Genomic DNA, 20,424 nt, shown 5'->3' on the forward strand with positions numbered 1-20,424 from the left:
TGGAGTACCTGCAACTACAATTGTTGTACTACAATGTTATGGTCAGAAGAACTACGATATTTTTTGTTTTACTACATTTGCTGTCGTTAGAGTAATTTTTACGGTTCTATAAGATATTTGGTTATTTTGTATAGTATATTAACTGCACTACTGTCCTGTGCAGCAGTGGTTACTGTTATTTTACTTCCCGCGAAGAAAATCGAATATTTCTGAAAAATTCGGGAATTTATTGTTTTCACATCGATTTTTGAAGATCGAATTTTCATCAGATGTCAAGGTTTTGAGGTCCTAGAAAGCTATTTTGACTACTTTCAGAATGATGTCCAAGTGTCTTTGTGTGTATAAGTGTGAGTGTGTGTGAACGCTCTATAACCTTTTAACTAATTAACTGATTTAGATGATTCTTGGGAGAATCGAAAAAAGTTTGTTAGCCATCAGCTTTCCTCTGAATTTCAGATTGCCGCAAGAACCATCTTAATCGGGTAATTTGGTCGGGAGATATCGTTGGAGAAAGGAATGGTGAAAAACGGTTTTATTCGAATATCTTTGAAAAAATTGAATTGATCGATTCCGAATTATAATCAGCTCTAAAACTTTATCAAACGCGTCGAATGCTGCCTTAACCATCAAAGTCGGATCATTTATTCAGAAGATATTGTTGTCGACAAAAATAAAAAAAATTGTTTTTTTTCTTCTATTAAATTCAAAATCACTGAACCGATTAGTTCCAAATATTTTTTAGCATTAAAAACTGAATCTTATGACATCTAAAGACTAGAAAATCTATTGCCAATAATGTTTTTGAGCCTTTCAAGCTTGAAATCAGAGGGAAGTTTCTGGGCTGGTGCCTAAAGTCAACCGTTTCTCAGATTTTTTGTTCTCCATGTAGTTAAATTACTAAGAACTACTAATAAAACATTAATAATCACATAATTTTTCAATAGTGTTCATTACTTTTTTTCCGCATGAGATGAGAGAGAGTCAAAAAGAATAAATATGCCTACTTTGTTTTGAGATAATCTCGAATAGCAGAGTTGAAAATGTTTGAGCCGAAAGTAAGTTCCATCATTCGTAAAATACTTCCACCTTTTGAATACGTAATTGTATTACCTGTTGTACCGATTTCCGCTGAAGAGCTTACTTCCCGTGTCATTGGTTTTGATGAACTTAGTCCATCATCTTGAAGCACTGGTTGAAGTTGATCTACAATATATTGCTGATCCATTTTCCAACTTGGCTCAATCTAAAAGTTAATGTTTAAACTTTTAATGAACATTTTTATGTTTTTTTTCTGTCAGTATCATAATTTTGACTGTATTACCTGAGATGTAGCAAAATATTGGTAATAATACGCAAATGCTTCACTTAACCACAAATAGCCCCACCATTCTGGAGTAACTAAATTTCCGAACCACATGTGAGTACACTCATGAACAATTGTAGAGGCAATTCTTTGTTTATTAATGTCTGAAGATTCATTTTTATCATACAGTAAGTGAGTTTCTCGATAAGTTATAAGGCCCCAGTTTTCCATTGCTCCAGCAGAAAAATCTGGCACTGCTATCATATCCATTTTTGGTAATTGATAACTTTCATTAAATAAATAACTCAAATAATCCAGTGCTTTAGAACCAATTTGTAATGCATAGTCAGTTAAATTGATAGCTATAGGTTGTGCCCAGATTTTAAAATTATTTTTTTTGTCTTCATTGAATTTGAAATCAGACACAACAAATGCTACTAGATAAGTCGACATTTGTACACTACTAATGTAAATATCAGATTCCAATCTATCACCGCTAGTTTTTCAAAAAATTGATAACGTCATAAATAACGAAATCATAATGCTAATAGGAGAAGGGCTGGCGAAACGGGATAAGGTGGGTAAAACAGACCACCCCAAAAACTCTGGTGGATCCAAATTACGGTAAATTACCGTAATTTGCCATAATTTACGATGTTCGTAAGAGTTATGACAAACCTGCAAATTTTTACCATAAAGTGAAGTATTGCACTAAGAAAGCAGACAGTGTTTACAGTAAAAATGCCGAAAATTACGGTAAATTGCCGAAACTAGTCAAAAATACCTTAAATTCCCGTAATTTGCCGCAGAAATACCGTATTTGATGGCAAATTACGGCAAATGCGGTAAATTCCCGTAATTTGGATCCGCCAAGGAATTTTATAAACAAAAAATTGTATTTATCGAAATTGTCCTTAACCCTTCGTCATTCGCGCCGCGGCGTTCTGCCGCAATGTACTTAATATTGCGGTGTTACCAAGTATCATGATTATGATTTTTCAAAATTCAAACCACACAAGCTTATACGACTAGACAATTGTAACTATTTTTATAATTATTTTACTAAAATGCAAATTTTGTATTAAATAAAAATATTTAGGGAAGAGATGAATCAAATGAGCTGGAAAGGAGTCGCTAGTGGTAACTGGCAACACTGCGCAGAAAATCTGAACAAACTTCACGCCCGAGTTTACTCGTGTCAGCGGCACATCGCTGCGTTTCTCAGCTTTTCCAACAATAAAAAGGATTTTTTTAATGTTTAAAATATCGGAAAAATAATTATTATTCATTTATTCGATACTAAAAAGTATAGTGGAAGAACTTTTGAAATTTCAAAAGACTTGGAAATTTACTTTTTTTAAAAATAATCTTTTTATAAAAATTGCGGCGCTGTGCTCATAGCGCGACGGACGAAGGGTTAATGGTATTTTATAGCTTTTATCATCTTAGCGACAAGTTTCCACTAACTGTTGCACACGACAAAAAGTTGCAGAGATGTTGGCGTCATGTTTCAGCTGCAAGTTTACGTCAAGTTGGCGAAGAAATGGTTATTTTGCTTGTCAAATCACGCAAAAACCAGTCATGATAAAGTTATGTGGTCGCGGTATGTATCTAAATAATATCATCGAAACTATATTTGATTATTCAAAATTATTTACTATTCTCAATATTTGTATAGAGTTATATATCTTTTAGTGTACGTGAAATTTTATAGATATATGATTTTCCATAATTGTATTAAACTACAGATCAGATTAGTTTTGCCCGCCTTTTTTTAGAAATTAATAATTTCTCAACTTATAAAATTAAGTATCAGTAATACTTACATTGCAACAGTTTTTTTTAGCGGCATATTACTTAAACTAGTAAATGATTGAGGTCGTATAATAACGATAGTAAAATTAGCTTTCAAACTCGGTTCGTCGAAGCATGGAAAAGCATGCCTTGCATGAGTTGCTTGAAATTGAGTTGCGGCTAGCCATCTAATGAGTTAGAAGATAGTGTTATAGCTTACTTACATGGATATTCTTATTTGTAAAAAGTTTATATAAGCAGTTTTCACCAGACAAATTAATTAACTGGACTTACTTGACTTTACCAGGTCCATTAAGATATGAACTTTTGTAAAAACCAATCATGTCATCACGTAAAATTCCACTATAATTTATTTTTATTTCAGTTATAGATTTTTCAGGCAGATAGTTATTTAGTATATATACATGTTTTTCTGTTTTTTCATAATAATTGTCTCCTCGTATATCCAAAGCCCCGGCATTATTATTTGTAAGAACAATTGAATTAATAGCAATGCTTTTTCCATGATGTAAAATTAATTCATCCGTTAATTTTTCAACACGGGTTAAAATGGTAACATTACCAATGAATGTAAAATTTTGAACCTCATCCAAAATTGGATTTAAAACTATTGTATACGACAAAGGAATGAAATTTTTTGGTAAACGAAAATCGAGATTGTGAAGATTTTCTTTTAACAGATCATTATAAGCTTGATCAATATTCTCATTTGATGTAAGTAATGGACTTTTTAATCTTAAAACAGTTAAATTTATCGTTTGAATATAAAAAAATACTAAAAGTACCCACAGAAATTTATTTAACGACCTCATCATGCCAAAGTCATAATCACAACTGATAATTGAATTTTATTGTGTTGCTTAAATGAAATTGATAGTAAAGATTTTATCACGAATGGAAGTGGAATTTGACAGATAAATTCGACAGACATATATTTAAGTATTCTACATTATCAAACAACGTAAACACCAAAATGACTCACAAAATATTTTTTTTTTAATGTTTCAAAATTATTGGAAGTGAATTTGCGTGTTTTTAATACTTTTAAAGTTGCCCAACTGTTTAAATATCAAATGGCTTAAATATCTATTATATTAAAGTGAACAATTCATTATTATCTTTGTATTATATTTACTAAGGCTCAAATTATTAATTTATTTTTAAAAATATTTCTAATCCATTCCTACAATCTTTATCGTTCTAAGAATCTTGTAGGAATTGATACTAACAATAAAAAAATATAAAATTTAGAACATTTTATCTTATCTTACAGTAGTCGAAGTATTAATCAAAAGATTGTAATTTTTTATCAAGTATCTGTAATATTAATTTTTTGAATGTTATTTTATAGTTTCAATTCGATTATTATTTTGTAGATTTGAACAATTTTTTCTAAATGAATTATGAAAAATATTAGTAGGGGAGGGTGGGGCAGAGAGATCCCCCTGAAATTTTGATAAAAAAAAATTTATTTTTTTTTCGTCTAATTACCATAAATCTGATATATTTGCTCATTTTTAGCCCTACGTATGACACCTAAGCTAAAATGGATCAGCCAAAAATTCTGAAAAAATGATTATTTCATATTTTTATCGTCAACTTATAAAAAATTTAATATTTTTATCCATTTTTTGGCCGATTCTCTATAACTGAGAAAAATTTGGCCACTAAAAATATTCGAAAATAATAATTTATTTTTCGATTGATAAAATTGTAATTATTGCAAAATGATCTGTAATCTAAAAAATCAAAAAACACGTTTTTTGGATTAAAAACAATGACAAATAAGAAATATCGAATTGTTATTTTTTTATTAAATAAAAATTAGTAATTAAACTAATCGTGGGGGAACGAGTTATTATAGCTTAAAAAATTTTTTTTGAGTAATATAAAACTGAAAATAGTTGTCAAGAGGAAGAAATACATTCTTAATGATGGAAACAATTAAAAAAAAAAATTTCAGCAAAATGTCTATAACTTTGTTCGAAATAGGACAAAAGTAAAGTGATCTAATGTTTGAAAGCCACAAAAACTAATAATCAGCTTAAGGGGGCCTCTCTGCCCCACCCTCTTCTACACATTTTTTTATGACATTTTTAATATTTGCTTGACCCAAAATTTTTTTAGGTCTAAGTAAGATATTATATGTAAATAAGATAGAAAATATATTTGAGCAATAAAATAGAATATTTATTATTTTTCTATAATATGAGATAAAGTGTGAATAAATATTGACATTTATTTGCCGCATATTTAGTCATTTCTAGTGTCTTTAAATAGTTATAAATTCAAAATTACGTTATGAGGTGATTAGTTATTGGGTTAAATTATTTAGTAGGGATATGTTCATCCCATTTCACCCAAATTCAGTAGTTTAATATATATATTGTAACATGATGAAAAATTCGACATCGACTCGTGGTTTGAATTTATTTGAAATCATCAATAGTTACCGGATAAGCAATTTCTAGTGACATCTAGAATAAAAAATGTCGACTTCGACCGAACAAACGATCCAACGTATGGATTGAAAAAAGGGAGATCCGAGAGAGACGTCGTACTGAACGGCCGCGTTTTTGTATTTGAACAATTCGACTCGACCAAACGAACAATTACAAATCCGATTTTTGAACAATTCGATTTACACCGTGAAAAACAATCCGAGGTTGAAAAACGAAAAATTAACCGCGACGAATAAATCGCTTCTCGCTGTGGGAAAAACATCTGTTCATCAAACGTACACGCATAGAAAATCTATATATTGTTAAAAGTATATAAAGAAATATATGGTAAATATATGTAAGAAATATATAGCGGCAATAATATCTATATTGAAAAATATATGTTTTTTACATATATTGGATTATCTATATAAATAAAAATCAATTCCTGTTCGTTAGTCTCGCTAAAACTCGAGAACGGCTGAACCGATTTGGCTAATTTTGGTCTTGAATTATTTTTGGAAGCCCAAAAAAGGTTTGAAAGGTAAGTAAATATGAGTTTAGTATAGTGTCACATAGCTCAACTGGTAGAGCACTCGGCGCGATACCGACATGGTCTGGGCTATATTCCCAGTTCGGGCTATCTATATTTTTCTCAATTTATCTATAAATTATCTTATTGAAAAGGTTTGTATGTTTAGGTTTCCACTGTATAAAATTGGTTTTTTATATAGTGGAAACCAATTTAATATAGTGAAAACCTAAACATGCAAACCTTCTCAATAAGATAATTTATAGATAAATTAAGAAAAATATAAGGGGCGTTCCACGCCAAATCGAACACCATTTAGCTTTTGTACCTCGGATTTTTTTGTAACTATTTCAACTTTTAGTATAGGTTGAAAGAGGCCTTCATAATTTTTTTTTAATTTTTTCCCTTAACCGTTTTCGAAATCTCGAATTTTGAAAAATGTAGAGATTTTTTTCCAAATCCCTGTAACTTTGCGAAAAGTGGTTTAAATAGAATTTTCAAACAGACTAAAAATGTTCATTTTTAGACAACTTTTCAGTAAAGAATATCAAAGAATTTTTGAAATTTAAACTTTTTCGCATAAATTGTCGATTCCCGTGAAAAATGAATCATACATGGCCATGTATGAAAATTGGCCAGCTATGTCCATATATAATCATGTATGGCCATATATGACCATTCATGGCCATGCACGGCTATACATAGCTTGATATGGCCGTATATGACTTGATATGACTATGTATAGAAATTTTAACTACGTTAAAAAAAAAAAAAAAAAATTTTTTTCTAAATTATTTTGGCGACGCAGAGATTATCAGATATCCGAATAATTGAATTCCTAATCGAAATGGAAATTTTTAATTCAGAGAAAAAACGCTAGACGTATTAATGATCGCACCCGCTTCAGTAGGATTCGAACACGGGACCTTCCGTACGATAGACCGACGCTGTGATGACTAGGCTATGCGACCGACAGTTACAACAAAGTTTAGTTTTGCTACGTAAGATTCAAAGAATATAATCACTTTCAAAAAAGCATAATATAATCATCAATATGCTGTTAGTGATATCAAAATTTCCTATTTCTTTAACACTACAACATCCTGTTTATAAGTAATTGTAATAGTCAGCTCGAATTCTTATATATATATATCCGTGAAAAATTAATCATACATGGCCATGTATGACCATACTTGGCCATACATGGATCATATATGGCAATACATGGACATACCAACTTTTTTAATACAGTCATGCATTGCCATATATGAACCATACAAGGCCATGCATGGCCATACATGGTTTTTCATGACTGTATATGGCCATGCATGACTTTATTAAAAAAGTTTATATGCCCATGTATGACCATATATGAACCATATACGGCCATGCATGGCCATGCATGATTCATTTTACACAGGATGAGCGATCGAGGCGTTCATTTCCGTGAACAATGAATCATACGTGGTCATGCATGGCCGTAAATGGCTCATATATGAAGCATTTATGGCCATACATGGTTTTGTATGACTTTATATGGCCATGTATAACTGTATAAAAAAAGTTAGTATGTCCATGTATGACCATCTATGCTCCATATATGGCCATATATGAGCCATATACGGCCATACATGGCCATGTATGATTCATTTTTCTCGGGTTAACCAAAAACACGTACTGATCGATTTTCCTCATAATTTTTCACAGCAAACTCTCATGTATTCTTCAGAGTTTCCAGCTATGCTCATAATGAGACAAAGATGGAATCTATTTTTTTTAATTTCATATTCCAGTTTTTTTTCAAGAAAAATGTCTTAAAATAATAGCATGCTCAGTATTTACTATTAATAATTATCAGACACATTTATCATCAAAATTTTCTAATTTTATTTCCTCTGAAAAATTATTATTTATTAATTAATTATTATTGTTATTAATTGAAATTATTATTTATTAATTAATTATTAATAATTTTTTTGTGTAAGAAAATTTGAAAATTTTGATGAAAGTTATGTGTTAGATAATTATTAACAGTAAATCCTAAGCATGCTATTATGTTAAGTCAATTTTCTTAAAAAAAAAAAAAAACTGGAATATGAAATTTAAGAAATCTAAAAAAAATATATCCCATCGTTGTCCCATTATGAGCATAGCTGGAAAAGTTGTAGAATAGGTGACAATTTGCTGTGAGAAATTATGAGAAAAATCGATCGGTACGTGTTTTTTGTAAATCGACAATTTATTCTTAAAAGTTAAAATTTCAATAGAAGCGTGGTTCTAAATTTTTTATTTTTGATATTTTTTATCGAAAAGATATCTAAAAACAAATATTTTTCAACTTTTTGAAAATTTTGTTTCAACCACTTTCTGCAAAAATACAGGCATTTGAAAGAAAAATCTCTTCCTTTTTCAAATTTCGATCCCGGGTCGAAAAATTTGATCTGTATTTAATCAACTAAAAATTTTAAGTTGCTTTTATTCAATTTTATTTTTTATTTATATTTAATTCATATGTGAATTTTAATCTAATTTTGCCGTACTATTCCTTATTTAGACTATTTTCAGACTTATTTTCAATAACTTTTAGTCTGTTTTTATTCTAATCTAGATCAAAATCCGACTTTTTCTGTTTATTATTTTTAGTCTGATTTTGATCTATATTCGATCAAAAACAGATTAAAATTTTTTTTTTTATAATTATAATATTAAATAATAAAAACAAAAAATTAATGAAAGTTTGATATTTTTTTTTACACATTGATATAAAATAATATTTATTTAATAAATAAATTAGCCTCAATTAACATATAGACATTACTTAAAAAAAATTCAACTTCATCCTCCTTTTTTCCTTCTGATCGTGCATCCTAGTAACTGAGACTTTCTTTGAACAAACATTCTGAGAAAAATCAACTATTTTCCTCTGGCTTCATCTACCTCCAACTCATTCAGTTCTTTATCATCGTCTGTTACATATTTTTATAAATACAGAAATTTATTATTATAAGTTTATATTCAAAATGAAAGAGAATCTTAATTTAAAGAATAATTGGTGAAAAAACTTGCCATTAAAAAATGATTTCTTCTAAGAAACTCAAAGATTGTGCGACACTGAGTACTCTTAATTTAAAAAAAAAAAGTTACGTGACAAAAGTTTTTTTCAATTCTTTGCTTTATTAAAAGCGTTATATAAAAGCAATAAATTTGAATTCAAAAAATAATTAAAAAAAAAATTAACATTTCTATTTATGGACAAAATTAATTACTACATGATTTATTAAAAATAACAAGAATGAATAAAGTTCAATTACTGCTCATGGAAAGTGATTCGGGAACATCTAGATATAGAGGATTATTAAAATTTTCTTGATATTTAAAACGTGCTGTTGCTATTTCGTATTACAATGTCACAGAGGAATATTTTGATACGGTTTTTAATGTCAGAATATTTTTCGACTTTATTCAGTGAATTGAAGAAATTTTTGTTGAGATTTTAACGCCAATTTTACTACTTTCGTTAAATATTATTAATATTCTATCAAGACAACTAAAAAATATAGCTGTCAGATAATCATTAACTGCCGACATTTTTAAACAAAAGACACTAAGTAAATAGTAAACAAAAAAAATCCCTTCTAGATCTTAGAATACTTTTTATAAATTTTTTCTAGACATAAATAAAATTATTATAAGTCCACGATTTAATCTAGTTTTGTTCTTGCACAATTTCAGAACCAAAATTTTTCTAAGTTCCAGAATTAATCTAGTTTTGTCCTTCTGTATCGCAATTGTTTTTTAAAACAGCAGATCAAAAACAGCTTAAAATTTTTATAAAAGATCAAAAATAGATCAACTAATTCAAATACAGACCAATTAGTCTAAATGCAGTGCAGTTAGACTAAAATCAGACCAAATATTTCGACCCGGGGCACCGTCTAGGCAATCGGGCTCCTTGACCAAATACCTAGATTTTAACCTTGTAAAAATCGCGGCCGATTCGACTCACCAGGATCATCGGTCTCGTGACGGTCTATAGCCTAGGAATCCAGACTCCTAGATCGAAATCCTAAATAAAATCAAATATTCATACTCGTACTTGACAGATAGGAGAGAGTATCCGCTTGTCACCCCAGTAGCTCCGAGTCCGAAAGGTGCATCAAATTCCGCTGAATAAAATCCCTAAGCCACGGGCAGGGTACCAGCGAATCAAACAAAAACAATTCCGCGGTCATAAATTCAAAGTGGTGAATTGTGAGAGAGCGTGATCAGCGAGATTGTAAACCACCTCAAGCTGAGTGGTAAATTAATTGTATTTGTTTAATTTTAGTACACACATGTAAAAACAACATTATAATTTTATAAGAATATACAGATTCTTTTCTTTTTTTTTAAAAATTATCTTTCTCTTATTTATACCTCTTACTCTAACATTCTTAAGTCAACAGGTACAGAAAGAGACTGACATAAAAGAACAGGAACTTCTCGAGGACCTATATTCACCTACCTGCTTTCCTCTCGCTTTAAAATCCCTGACCTACCCTAAAGCCACGCAGGTCAACGATCGGGATTGTCTATTGTACTTCTCCGCTCGATACGAAATAGACTTATTTAGTATTCAAAATGTATACAAAATTTGCCAAATATTAAATATTCTCACACTAGCCACCTGACGGTCCTATAAGGCTCCTTGGTTGAGTAATAGAATAAATATTGTGGGTAGTTTTACTAAATAATTAATTAATATAAACCCTTCGCCCGTCGTCTTCACTCTCTCCGATCGTGACACAGTTATAGATTTTTCCAAAAAATTCTGATAAAATAAATTTCGAACCTCAAGTTGTAAATAAATAAAGTATTGATAATTATTTTTTGTTTCAGAAAAACAAGGATATTCTATTCCGGTGAGTAAATTTTTAAATTCATATAAATAAATTTATTTAATCCTAGATGTTAGATATACAATTACTATTTGATGAAAAGCTCCATATCAAGTCTAAAATTACTAAGGGTATCTGTAACGAGGAAAAATAACACGAGTTAGAATCCCACAGTGCCATCTGGCAACGATAAATTCACATTGCGGTAACATTATAAAACGAAATACACATATCTAGATTCAAGAACAAGAATTATAATCACCCTGATAAATGATTAGATTTAGAGACTACTTTAATCATATAGTTACTTTTATTCTTATATACATTTATTCGTTCTTCCAATTTAATGTAGTGGAAACCTAAAACATGCAAACCTTCTCAATAAGACAATTTATAGATAAATTGAGAAAAATATAGATAGCCCGAACTGGGAATCGAACCCAGACCATGTCGGTATCGCGCCGAGTGCTCTACCAGTTGAGCTATCCGGCACTATACTATATTCCGTTCAATTTCATCTATAACTTATTGAGCCACACCGTCCATCGTACGGTATTAACACCAATTTAATATAGTGGAAAACTAAAACATGCAAACCTTCTTAATAAGACAATTTATAGATAAATTGAGAAAAATATATTATTATAAGTTTATATTCAAAATGAAAGAGAATCTTAATTTAAAGAATAATTGGTGAAAAACCTTGCCATTAAAAAATGAATTATTCTAAGAAACTCAAAGATTGTGCGACACTGAGTTATCTTAATTTAAAAAAAAAAAGTTACGTGACAAAATTTTTTCTCAATTCTTTGCTTCATTAAAAGCGTTATATAAAAGCAATAAATTTGAATTCAAAAAATAATTTAAAAAAATTAATTTTTCCATTTATGGACAAAATTAATTACTACATAATTTATTAAAAATAACAAGAATGAATAAAGTTCAATTAAACTTACTGCTCATGGAAAGTGATTCGGAAACATCTAGATATAGAGGATTAATTAAATTTTCTTGATATTCAAAACGTTGTAACGGGGTAAAATTTAATTTATCATCAAGGAAAATCGTGGTTTCCCACGGCTGGTCAGTTACCCGAGCCGAAACCCCAAATAAGTACCCGTTAGAGTTTTTCGACTTGTCGCCGGGTGCGCTAATTAAAGAAGCTCGGACTTCTGTCCCAAAATTAATTAAGTGGGGAGGCCATTTTCCGGAAGTTTCCGAAAATGGCAGAGCTGAAAATATATAACAACAGGACAGCCGCAAAATCGGGAGAGGGTCGGTCGAGCCGACAAGCCTAACGGACGTCCATCTGCCGTGAGCCTTCTCCAGAAGACCGGAAACCAAGGAAAGACCAAGGGAAGCTAGAGAGACGCCAACAGTATCATCCGGTGAATAAGTGTTAAGTTTAATGTTAATATCGAAGGGCTGTGCATATATTAATTCTCGGCAGGTAAGCCAGAATTATTAAATTAACTTACATTGAGAATAAAGTTATTAGAAGTATTAACAACTTTGTGTCTTGAATAGAGCAAATTCTCGGCGACGAAGCCAGAACTTATTGTAAAGAAATAAAATAATAATTAACCAGGTGTTTGGTAAAATAATTCTCGGCAGCGAGGCCAGAATTTATAATAGTTATTTAGTCCTTGTTGTATAATAAATTAATCGGTAAATTAATAAGATAAAACTTACAAGACTGAAAATCAAGTGCTATGAAAATCGCGATGAAAGATTGAGATTTTAAAATTGAGAATAATAAGTTGATGTCCGAAAATTGTTAAAAGAAAATCTAAAGTTTAACGCGAAGAGAGAAAGACACGAATTCGAGAGAGATAGCGTCAGTTATTCGAGAAAGAAATCTAATACTTGATGGAAATTTTTACTGGTAAAATATTATAAATTAATTAAATGATTATATAAAAGGGAAAATAGAAAGTGATTAAATTAAGAAAAATTAAAATGTTAGTGAGAAAAGTTAATTAAATTATATTCGGTGTGTGTGTGAATTAAGTCCAGTGGACAAGAGAAAGATAAGCTCAACGTGTGTGTGTGTGTGTGAAATGAAATAATTCCAGGGGAATTTTTAATTAAATATTTTGGGAAATAATTAGATCCAGGGGATCTGGCAAGTTGCCTAGTTGTTTAATATAAAGTCCAGGGGACAAGATTTAATTAAGATCCAGGGGATCAGGCCGGTGGCCAAAGTTAGTATAATAAGTCCAGGGGACTAAATTTAATTAGATCCAGGGGATCAGGCCAGGGGCCAATTTTTGTATAAAGTCCAGGGGACTAAAGTTTAATTAGATCCAGGGGATCAGGCCAGGGGCCAATTTTATATAAAGTCCAGGGGACTAAAGTTAATTAGATCCAGGGGATCAGGCCAGGGGCCAATTTTATAATTTAATTTATAAAGTCCAGGGGACTAAGTATTGTAATAAAGTAAATATAAGTGAAGTAAAACCCGGTGGGTATAGTTGTAGTGATAAATAAAATTGTTAATTATATTAATAAAGTATTGTGTGATAAATTTAATTCCTCATCCTATCTTACTCTCATAAAATTCAACGACCCTGAAATTAATTTAATATAACATCTCCGGTTCTGGAAGGCCGAGTCTTATCTTCCAGTGGCGCCCTTATTAACAACTATTAATAAAGGGGCCAAACTTGGCAAGGTTGAAAATTACCCTGTTACAACGTGCTGTTGCTATTTCGTATTACAATGTCACAGAGGAATATTTTGATACGGTTTTTAATGTAAGAATATTTTTCGACTTTATTCAGTGAATTAAAGAAATTTTTGTTGAGATTTTAACGGCAATTTTACTATTTTCGTTAAATATTATTAATATTCTATCAAGACAACTAAAAAATATAGCTGTCAGATAATCATTAACTGCCGACATTTTTAAACAAAAGACACTAAGTAAATATTAAACAAAAAAAACTCCATTCTAAATCTTAGAATACTTTTTATAAATTTTTTTAGACATAAATGAAATTATTATAAGTCCACGATTTAATCTAGTTTTGTCCTTGGACAATTTCAGAACCAAAATTTTTCTAAGTTCCAGAATAAATCTAGTTTTATCCTTCTGTATCGCAATTGTTTTTTAAAACAGCAGATCAAAAACAGCTTAAAATTTTTATAAAAGATCAAAAACAGATCAAATAGTTCAAATACAGACCAATTAGTCCAAATGCAGTGCAGTTAGACTAAAATCAGACCAAATATTTCGACCCGGGGATATTTCGAAAACGATGGGAGAAAAAAATCATGAAGGCCTCTTTCAACTTATGTTAAAAGATTGAAAAGTTTCAAAAAATCCGAGGTTCAAAAGCTAAATGGTGTCTGATTTGGCGTGGAACGCCTCATAGATAGCCCGGAGTGGGAATATAGCCCAGACCATGTCGGTATTGCGCCAAGTGCTCTACCAGTTGAGCTATCCGGCACTATACTATATTTCGTTCAAACTAAATGTATAATTTATTAAGTCACACCGTCCATCATACGGTAATCATTATAATTTCCTGCGAAATCAATTATTGCGTCAATTAGTATGTAGTGTATTTAATATTCGTGTGACACTATCATCATTATATTACTTATCGAAGTATCATAATTTATAACGTTCTCCTCTATTTCACACGTCCCACGGCGGAGTGTGGTTGGTGCTCAATAGCCGTTATGGTCCTCCGTTGGTGAAAAACTGAAAATAAAAATACTAATAAACCAAAAGTCCCACCTGGAGATATCCCGAATCTCCCTGGACATGCAGCTCTGCTCAGGCTGGGTTAGAAAATCCTAGTTGGGCGCCAGTTCGTATGTCCCACGAACAAATTCAAAAAATAAAATACAACGGAGAAAAATGAAAATGAAAGTAAAAATAAAATACAGGATAGCAGTTTCAGTTTTTAGGAAAAGGAAAACAAGAAAAAGATAGTAATTTAAATAAATAAAATCTAAATAACTACCGGGTTGATGACCATTTGTTTCAAATATATTTTAAATAATAACTTAATTAATTGATAGTATCGCATAACCAAATAAACAATATCAAAGATAAAATAATAATAGTTCACTTACAAAAATTAATGCCTGTATGCGTATACAAATTATAAATACCCTAGCGAATTCGGTCATACTTAAAAAATACTGAAAATATCCACTGAATTTGAGCCCAGTTTCGGTCATTTTTCGGTAATATACCAAAAAACAACCCAAATTATACCTTAATAATGCCCCTATCTTGAGTATGTTTGTGAACATTATATACCTAAAAAGTACTCTAATTTTTTTTCTTAGTTGTTAAATTTAGCAGAGTCAAATTTTAATCTATTAACCAATAAAATCGATTTATCATAAAAGTAAGAAATTGATAGGAGAGAAATAAAATACATGTTTATTCAAATTTTGAAATTTTTAATAAATTATAAATTCATTGTTTTATTAAATTTTTTTAGAACAATAAAAATGAAAAGGTTTTTGATTTTATTAATAAAAAATATAAAAATATTTTCCAATTATTTTTAAATAAATTTCGCTTTTCGCCGCCTGTTGGGAAATATTACAGACTTCTCGTTCAGTTTTTTTTGAGCAAATCGATCGTTTTTAATAAAATCTGTGACCCATTGATAGATACTATGTTTAGGGTTATGTTTCTAAAATATGCTTTAAAAATCTTGTTCTTTGTAGAGCAGATTCACTTCCATTGTTTTTTATTAGTTGACACAATTATTGATAACTTACACTAACAGCGCCAGTTAAACAATTTATAATATGAAGTTTTTATTAAATGTAATTAAATCTTTCCATTCTCAAAAATGTGAGTGTATGAGCAGTCTTTAGAGAAATCCCTCGCGGTTTTGATTCACCCTGGAAACACCGCGGAAACACGATGGAATCACGGTGGATCCACGGCGGTTACACGGTGGGTTTTTGTCATTTTATCACCGTGATTCCACGGTAATTACACGGTGTATTCACCGTGATTCCACGTACACCGCATAATCACCGTGGATACAATGTGGAATCTCGATAAATACACCGTGGAATCAGGGTGGGTACACCGTGTTACCATCGTGGAAACACCATGTAACCACCGTGTATACACGGTGATAAAATGGCACAAACCCACCCTGTAACCACCCTGGATCTACCGTGATTCCACCGTGTTTCCACTCCCAGGGTGTTTCCAGGCTGATTTAAAACCGTCAGGGATACATAATATTGTATATGTATAGTTGGTACAACAGTATTCAAGCTGAACAGTAAAATGACATTTCATTTATAAACGCCATCTATACTATATTTCACAAATAACGATTTTTTTCAGTATAGTTTGGATATGAAAAGTTCACAAACATACCCAACATTTACGATAATTTCGGTATTATTTCGGTATGATTAGGGCATTATTTGTAAAACGTACTCAAACGATATCAAATGTATACTATGTCCAAAACACACTTAAAATATACCCAAAACTTCGGTATGATCGAATTCTCTAGGGTAGTAATAACGTATAAATAATAAATATATTAAACACAAAAATAATTTACTGCATGTATCACTCACACTTGAAATTCAAGAAATTATAAATATTGGTAAATAATAATAATCGCAAAATAATAAGTTAATATTTGAAAACGTATCAAATCACTTGCACGTGATATTACAAAATAAAATAAAAATAATCTCAAAATAATCTTTAAATATTTCCAGTAAATACTTCCATAAATTTCCACTGGTAAATATTACGCAGAATTCACAACAATAGTATTATCAGAAAATAACAGATATATCAATAATTATTAGAATCAATAAGCATTATAAACTCTTGTACCACTCACACGTGATAGTTGAAAAATAATAATAAACGCAAGAAATACTAAATATAGCAGTAAATAATAAAGAAAGATAACCAGATATTTATCACAATCAATATTTGAAAATGATAAAATAATACTGAATGATTTCAATCATTGTATTAGTATTTACTGGGCCCAATATAATCACGCATTTCATTATATGTTTATGAAAAATATTAATACTCAGAATGTACTATCTCACCCTCACTCATGTGGGACTACAAATGATCACTAACTCGGGAACCAAAATACACGCCAATGTATTAGCCAAAAAGTGCTTACAGTTTACGTAATTATTCAACTCCCTTGGTTGCACGATAACACGGTAACTGTATTTTCCTTTATGCGTTATACCATAATACTCAAATAATGCCACTGGATTTATATTATTTCCTCAAAATACCAAATGGCGTCAAATGTATAATTATTAATGCAACAGAAGCACACACGGTACTCTTACAGAGACTATCCCACGTCTGACCATAGCAGCACGTGAATCTCATGCCGGCACCTAGGCCGACGTCATTTTGTCGTATATCTTACTTCGACCAATGGAGATATACAACTGTCGCATGTTATTTCTTCCAGTACCACCAACATAATACATAACTTGGCCGTGTAATTTATCCAGTTCCCGACGCTAAATGACCAGTTGTCTCTTTCATAATCAATTATTCATAGGACTTAAAGATAAATCAACCAATGATTTATTCATAACACTAGTAAATCTATTTATGATAAATAAATTTACGGATGCCAATCGTTGCGTTGACGCACATGCGCCAACCAGCCAAAATAATCATAAGCATATAAATAAAATTCGCAACTATTTCTCCCAGCGCTACAACAATCGAATTATATGCTTAAATTACTCAGTGAATTTTCCTGAGTTTCACAAAATTTATATTTAAGAAATCAACTAAATGTTATTAACGCCATAATTAAAACGAAAGCTTATATATAAACAAAATAATTATAATAACAAAATATCGGATGAGACGTTAGAGCAGCGTGTGCTGCCCTTTGTTGCTCACCGACCTAATGCGAGACTGCCGCGATCTTTAAATATCGTGGCAAATTCGTAAACGATACTTTGAATATAAATCGCTGTGTAGCATAATTATTATTTGCTTCTAACTGAAATAAAAATAAGTAGTATTAATAACACCGGCACACAAAATAAAAAAAGTGGTCTGTACTTTTGACCGGACCGACACTGTGAAAAATTTCCAACAAATTTTACTATGGGTGCATTGTAACCCCTGACCATAAGATAACTGGTACAAAATTTACAAGTGTCCCATAGTAAACGTATGCGCATAGGCCCCAATCGTGTCGTCTGCGCATACCGTTTACTATGGGATACTTGTAAACTTTGTACCAGTTTTCTTATGGTCCGGGGTTACAATGCACCCATAGTAAAATTTATTGGAAATTTTCCCAGTGTGCATATCTTTATGTATTTAGATGCGCTGAATCCGGATTTGCAGTCAGTTTTGCCTGTACACCCTATAAATTTTAAGTAAATTGCAAAAAAACCATAAAAATCGCCAAAAATTAGCAGTTTTGGTAAAAAAAAAAAGTTATGGAACTATAGACCAAGTATGATTTTTTTGTCTTTTGGTCCGCTGAATCCAAATCTGAAGTTTATTCAACCATAAGCCAGTTAAAATCTAAGTAAATTGCGAAGAAACCCCTAAAAAGTGCAAAAAATAGCAAAAAGATTGAGGACCAACGGGCCAAATAAACTTTAAAATTATATTAATTTACTTGTTAAAATTTTTAATTAATAGAGGATTACAAGACTGGAAAGCCATCAAAATCGGAAAAAAAAAATCGCAAAAAATTGAAGTTATTGTGATAAAATAAATTCTATAGAGCTATATTAATAGATCCATCATGATTTGTATATCGTTCGATCCATTGAGTCTAAATCTTGAGCATCTTTGGCTTATATACATCTTTAAAAATCTAAGTAAATAGCAAAAAATTTCTGAAAATTTGAAAAAATTGATGTTGTTGTGATGAAAATCATTTTTTAAAACAAAACAAAATATATATTACGTTATTTGATTCGTGGGGTATAAATTTAAATTTATTTTTCAGATTTTGATGGCTTTTCAGTCTTGTAATTCTTTATCAATTAAAAATTTTAACAAGCAAATTAATATGATTTTAAAGTTTATTTGGCTCGTTAGCCCTCAATTTCTTTGCTATTTTCTGCAATTTTCAGGGGTTTTTTAGAAATTTACTTAGATTCTAAATGGCTTATTGTTGAATAAACTTCAGATTTAGATTCAGCGGACCAAAATACATAAAAATCATACTTGGTCGATAGTTCCATAATTTTTTTTTTACCGAAACAGCTAATTTATGGCGATTTTTATGGTTTTTTGCAATTTACTTGAAATTTTGAGGGTGTACGGGCAAAACTGACTTCAAATTTAGATTCAGCGCGTCGATATACATGAAGATAGGTAGGTCCGGTCAAAAGTACAGCCCACTTTTTTTATATTGTGTGCCGGTGTAATTAGACCGATACTTTGAACAATGCCCATGCTTGTACTGACTTTCCGACATATATATATATATATATATATATATATATATATATATATATATACATATATATATATATATTAGGGTGCTTCGTTTCCGGCGAAAGTATTTTTTTTTGTTGCTCATCAAGCAAAATATTGTTTTTTATGCTAAAACAAAAATTCCTGCCAAGTTTGAGCTCTTAATTCCAATCCTGAGTACTTTCCATTTGTTTTTGAAGATTTCCCATTAAAAATACACGTAAATTAAATTAAATTTTAATAATTTGAAAAATATAATATCAATTGACATCTTTTTTTTTAATATTATATTTTTCAAATTATTAAAACTCCTATAACTCGGAAACTATGGACTTTAGCGACTTGACTCAAAGGGCTTTTTTTTAAGAGAATGAAATTTCCTACAAAATTCTCATTAATATTTTTGGTGTGCATTCATTGTTTTACGTTTTACAAGCCAATAACGGTCAATTTGATACGAAAAATCACTTCCTCATCGGACATCAGTGAAATAGCTGGAATTACAGCTAAGTTACTATGGGCACTTTTAAAGAACACCAAATGCCCTACAAACTGCGACCAATACCGCGTTGATATCATAAAACGCAGCTAAGTATAAGAAAGTTAAAAAAAAGTAATTTAACTTACGTGAATTTTAAATCGGAAATCTTTGAAATCAAATGGAAAGTAAGGTAAAAGCCCCTATAGCCACTCAGTACCATTATTCGCTCACTTTGACTGTTTAAGGCTTTGTTTCATAATTTCTATAAAAAAATTTACAACTAAAAATATTATTATTGATAAATAATTATTTGCAAATCTAAATATGTTAAAATATCATCTATTAAATTATTCTATAATAAATTATAAATTTAAATTGAATGACTGTTTTCAAAAACGGGCTCCGCCGGGCATTTTTTATTTTAACGTTCATTCGTTAGATTAAATTGAGATAACGTCAGGTTCGTTAAGAATTGTTGTAACTATATCTTATTAAATACATTTTTAAAATTCATAAAATTTTATAT

General features: G+C 30.5%; 2 protein-coding genes across 5 annotated transcripts in view; one reads left to right on the forward strand and one right to left on the reverse strand.

Moving 5' to 3' along the window:
• LOC103575626 (aminopeptidase N) overlaps window positions 1-4,112 on the reverse strand; it is a 94,660-nt gene extending 90,548 nt beyond the window's left edge. For all 4 annotated transcript variants that reach the window (XM_053743000.1, XM_053743001.1, XM_053743003.1 and 1 more), the window contains exons 1-4: window positions 3,392-4,112; window positions 3,130-3,285; window positions 1,322-1,799; window positions 1,005-1,243 (exon numbers count right to left, since the gene is read on the reverse strand). In XM_053743000.1, coding sequence (XP_053598975.1) covers window positions 1,005-1,243; window positions 1,322-1,799; window positions 3,130-3,285; window positions 3,392-3,933 — 1,415 coding nt within the window. In that variant the 5' untranslated portion in view covers window positions 3,934-4,112. The remainder of the gene's footprint in view (window positions 1-1,004; window positions 1,244-1,321; window positions 1,800-3,129; window positions 3,286-3,391) is intronic.
• Window positions 4,113-6,045: 1,933 nt separating this feature from the next.
• The window catches only part of LOC103574239 (cadherin-23-like), a 120,975-nt gene continuing 106,596 nt past the window's right edge, over window positions 6,046-20,424 (forward strand). The window contains exons 1-2 of the mRNA XM_053737027.1: window positions 6,046-6,103; window positions 10,970-10,992. The gene's annotated coding sequence lies outside the window, so the exon portion shown is untranslated. The remainder of the gene's footprint in view (window positions 6,104-10,969; window positions 10,993-20,424) is intronic.

Source organism: Microplitis demolitor, chromosome 2 (genome assembly GCF_026212275.2).
Source record: "Microplitis demolitor isolate Queensland-Clemson2020A chromosome 2, iyMicDemo2.1a, whole genome shotgun sequence".
NCBI classification, from domain to species: Eukaryota; Metazoa; Arthropoda; class Insecta; order Hymenoptera; family Braconidae; genus Microplitis; species Microplitis demolitor.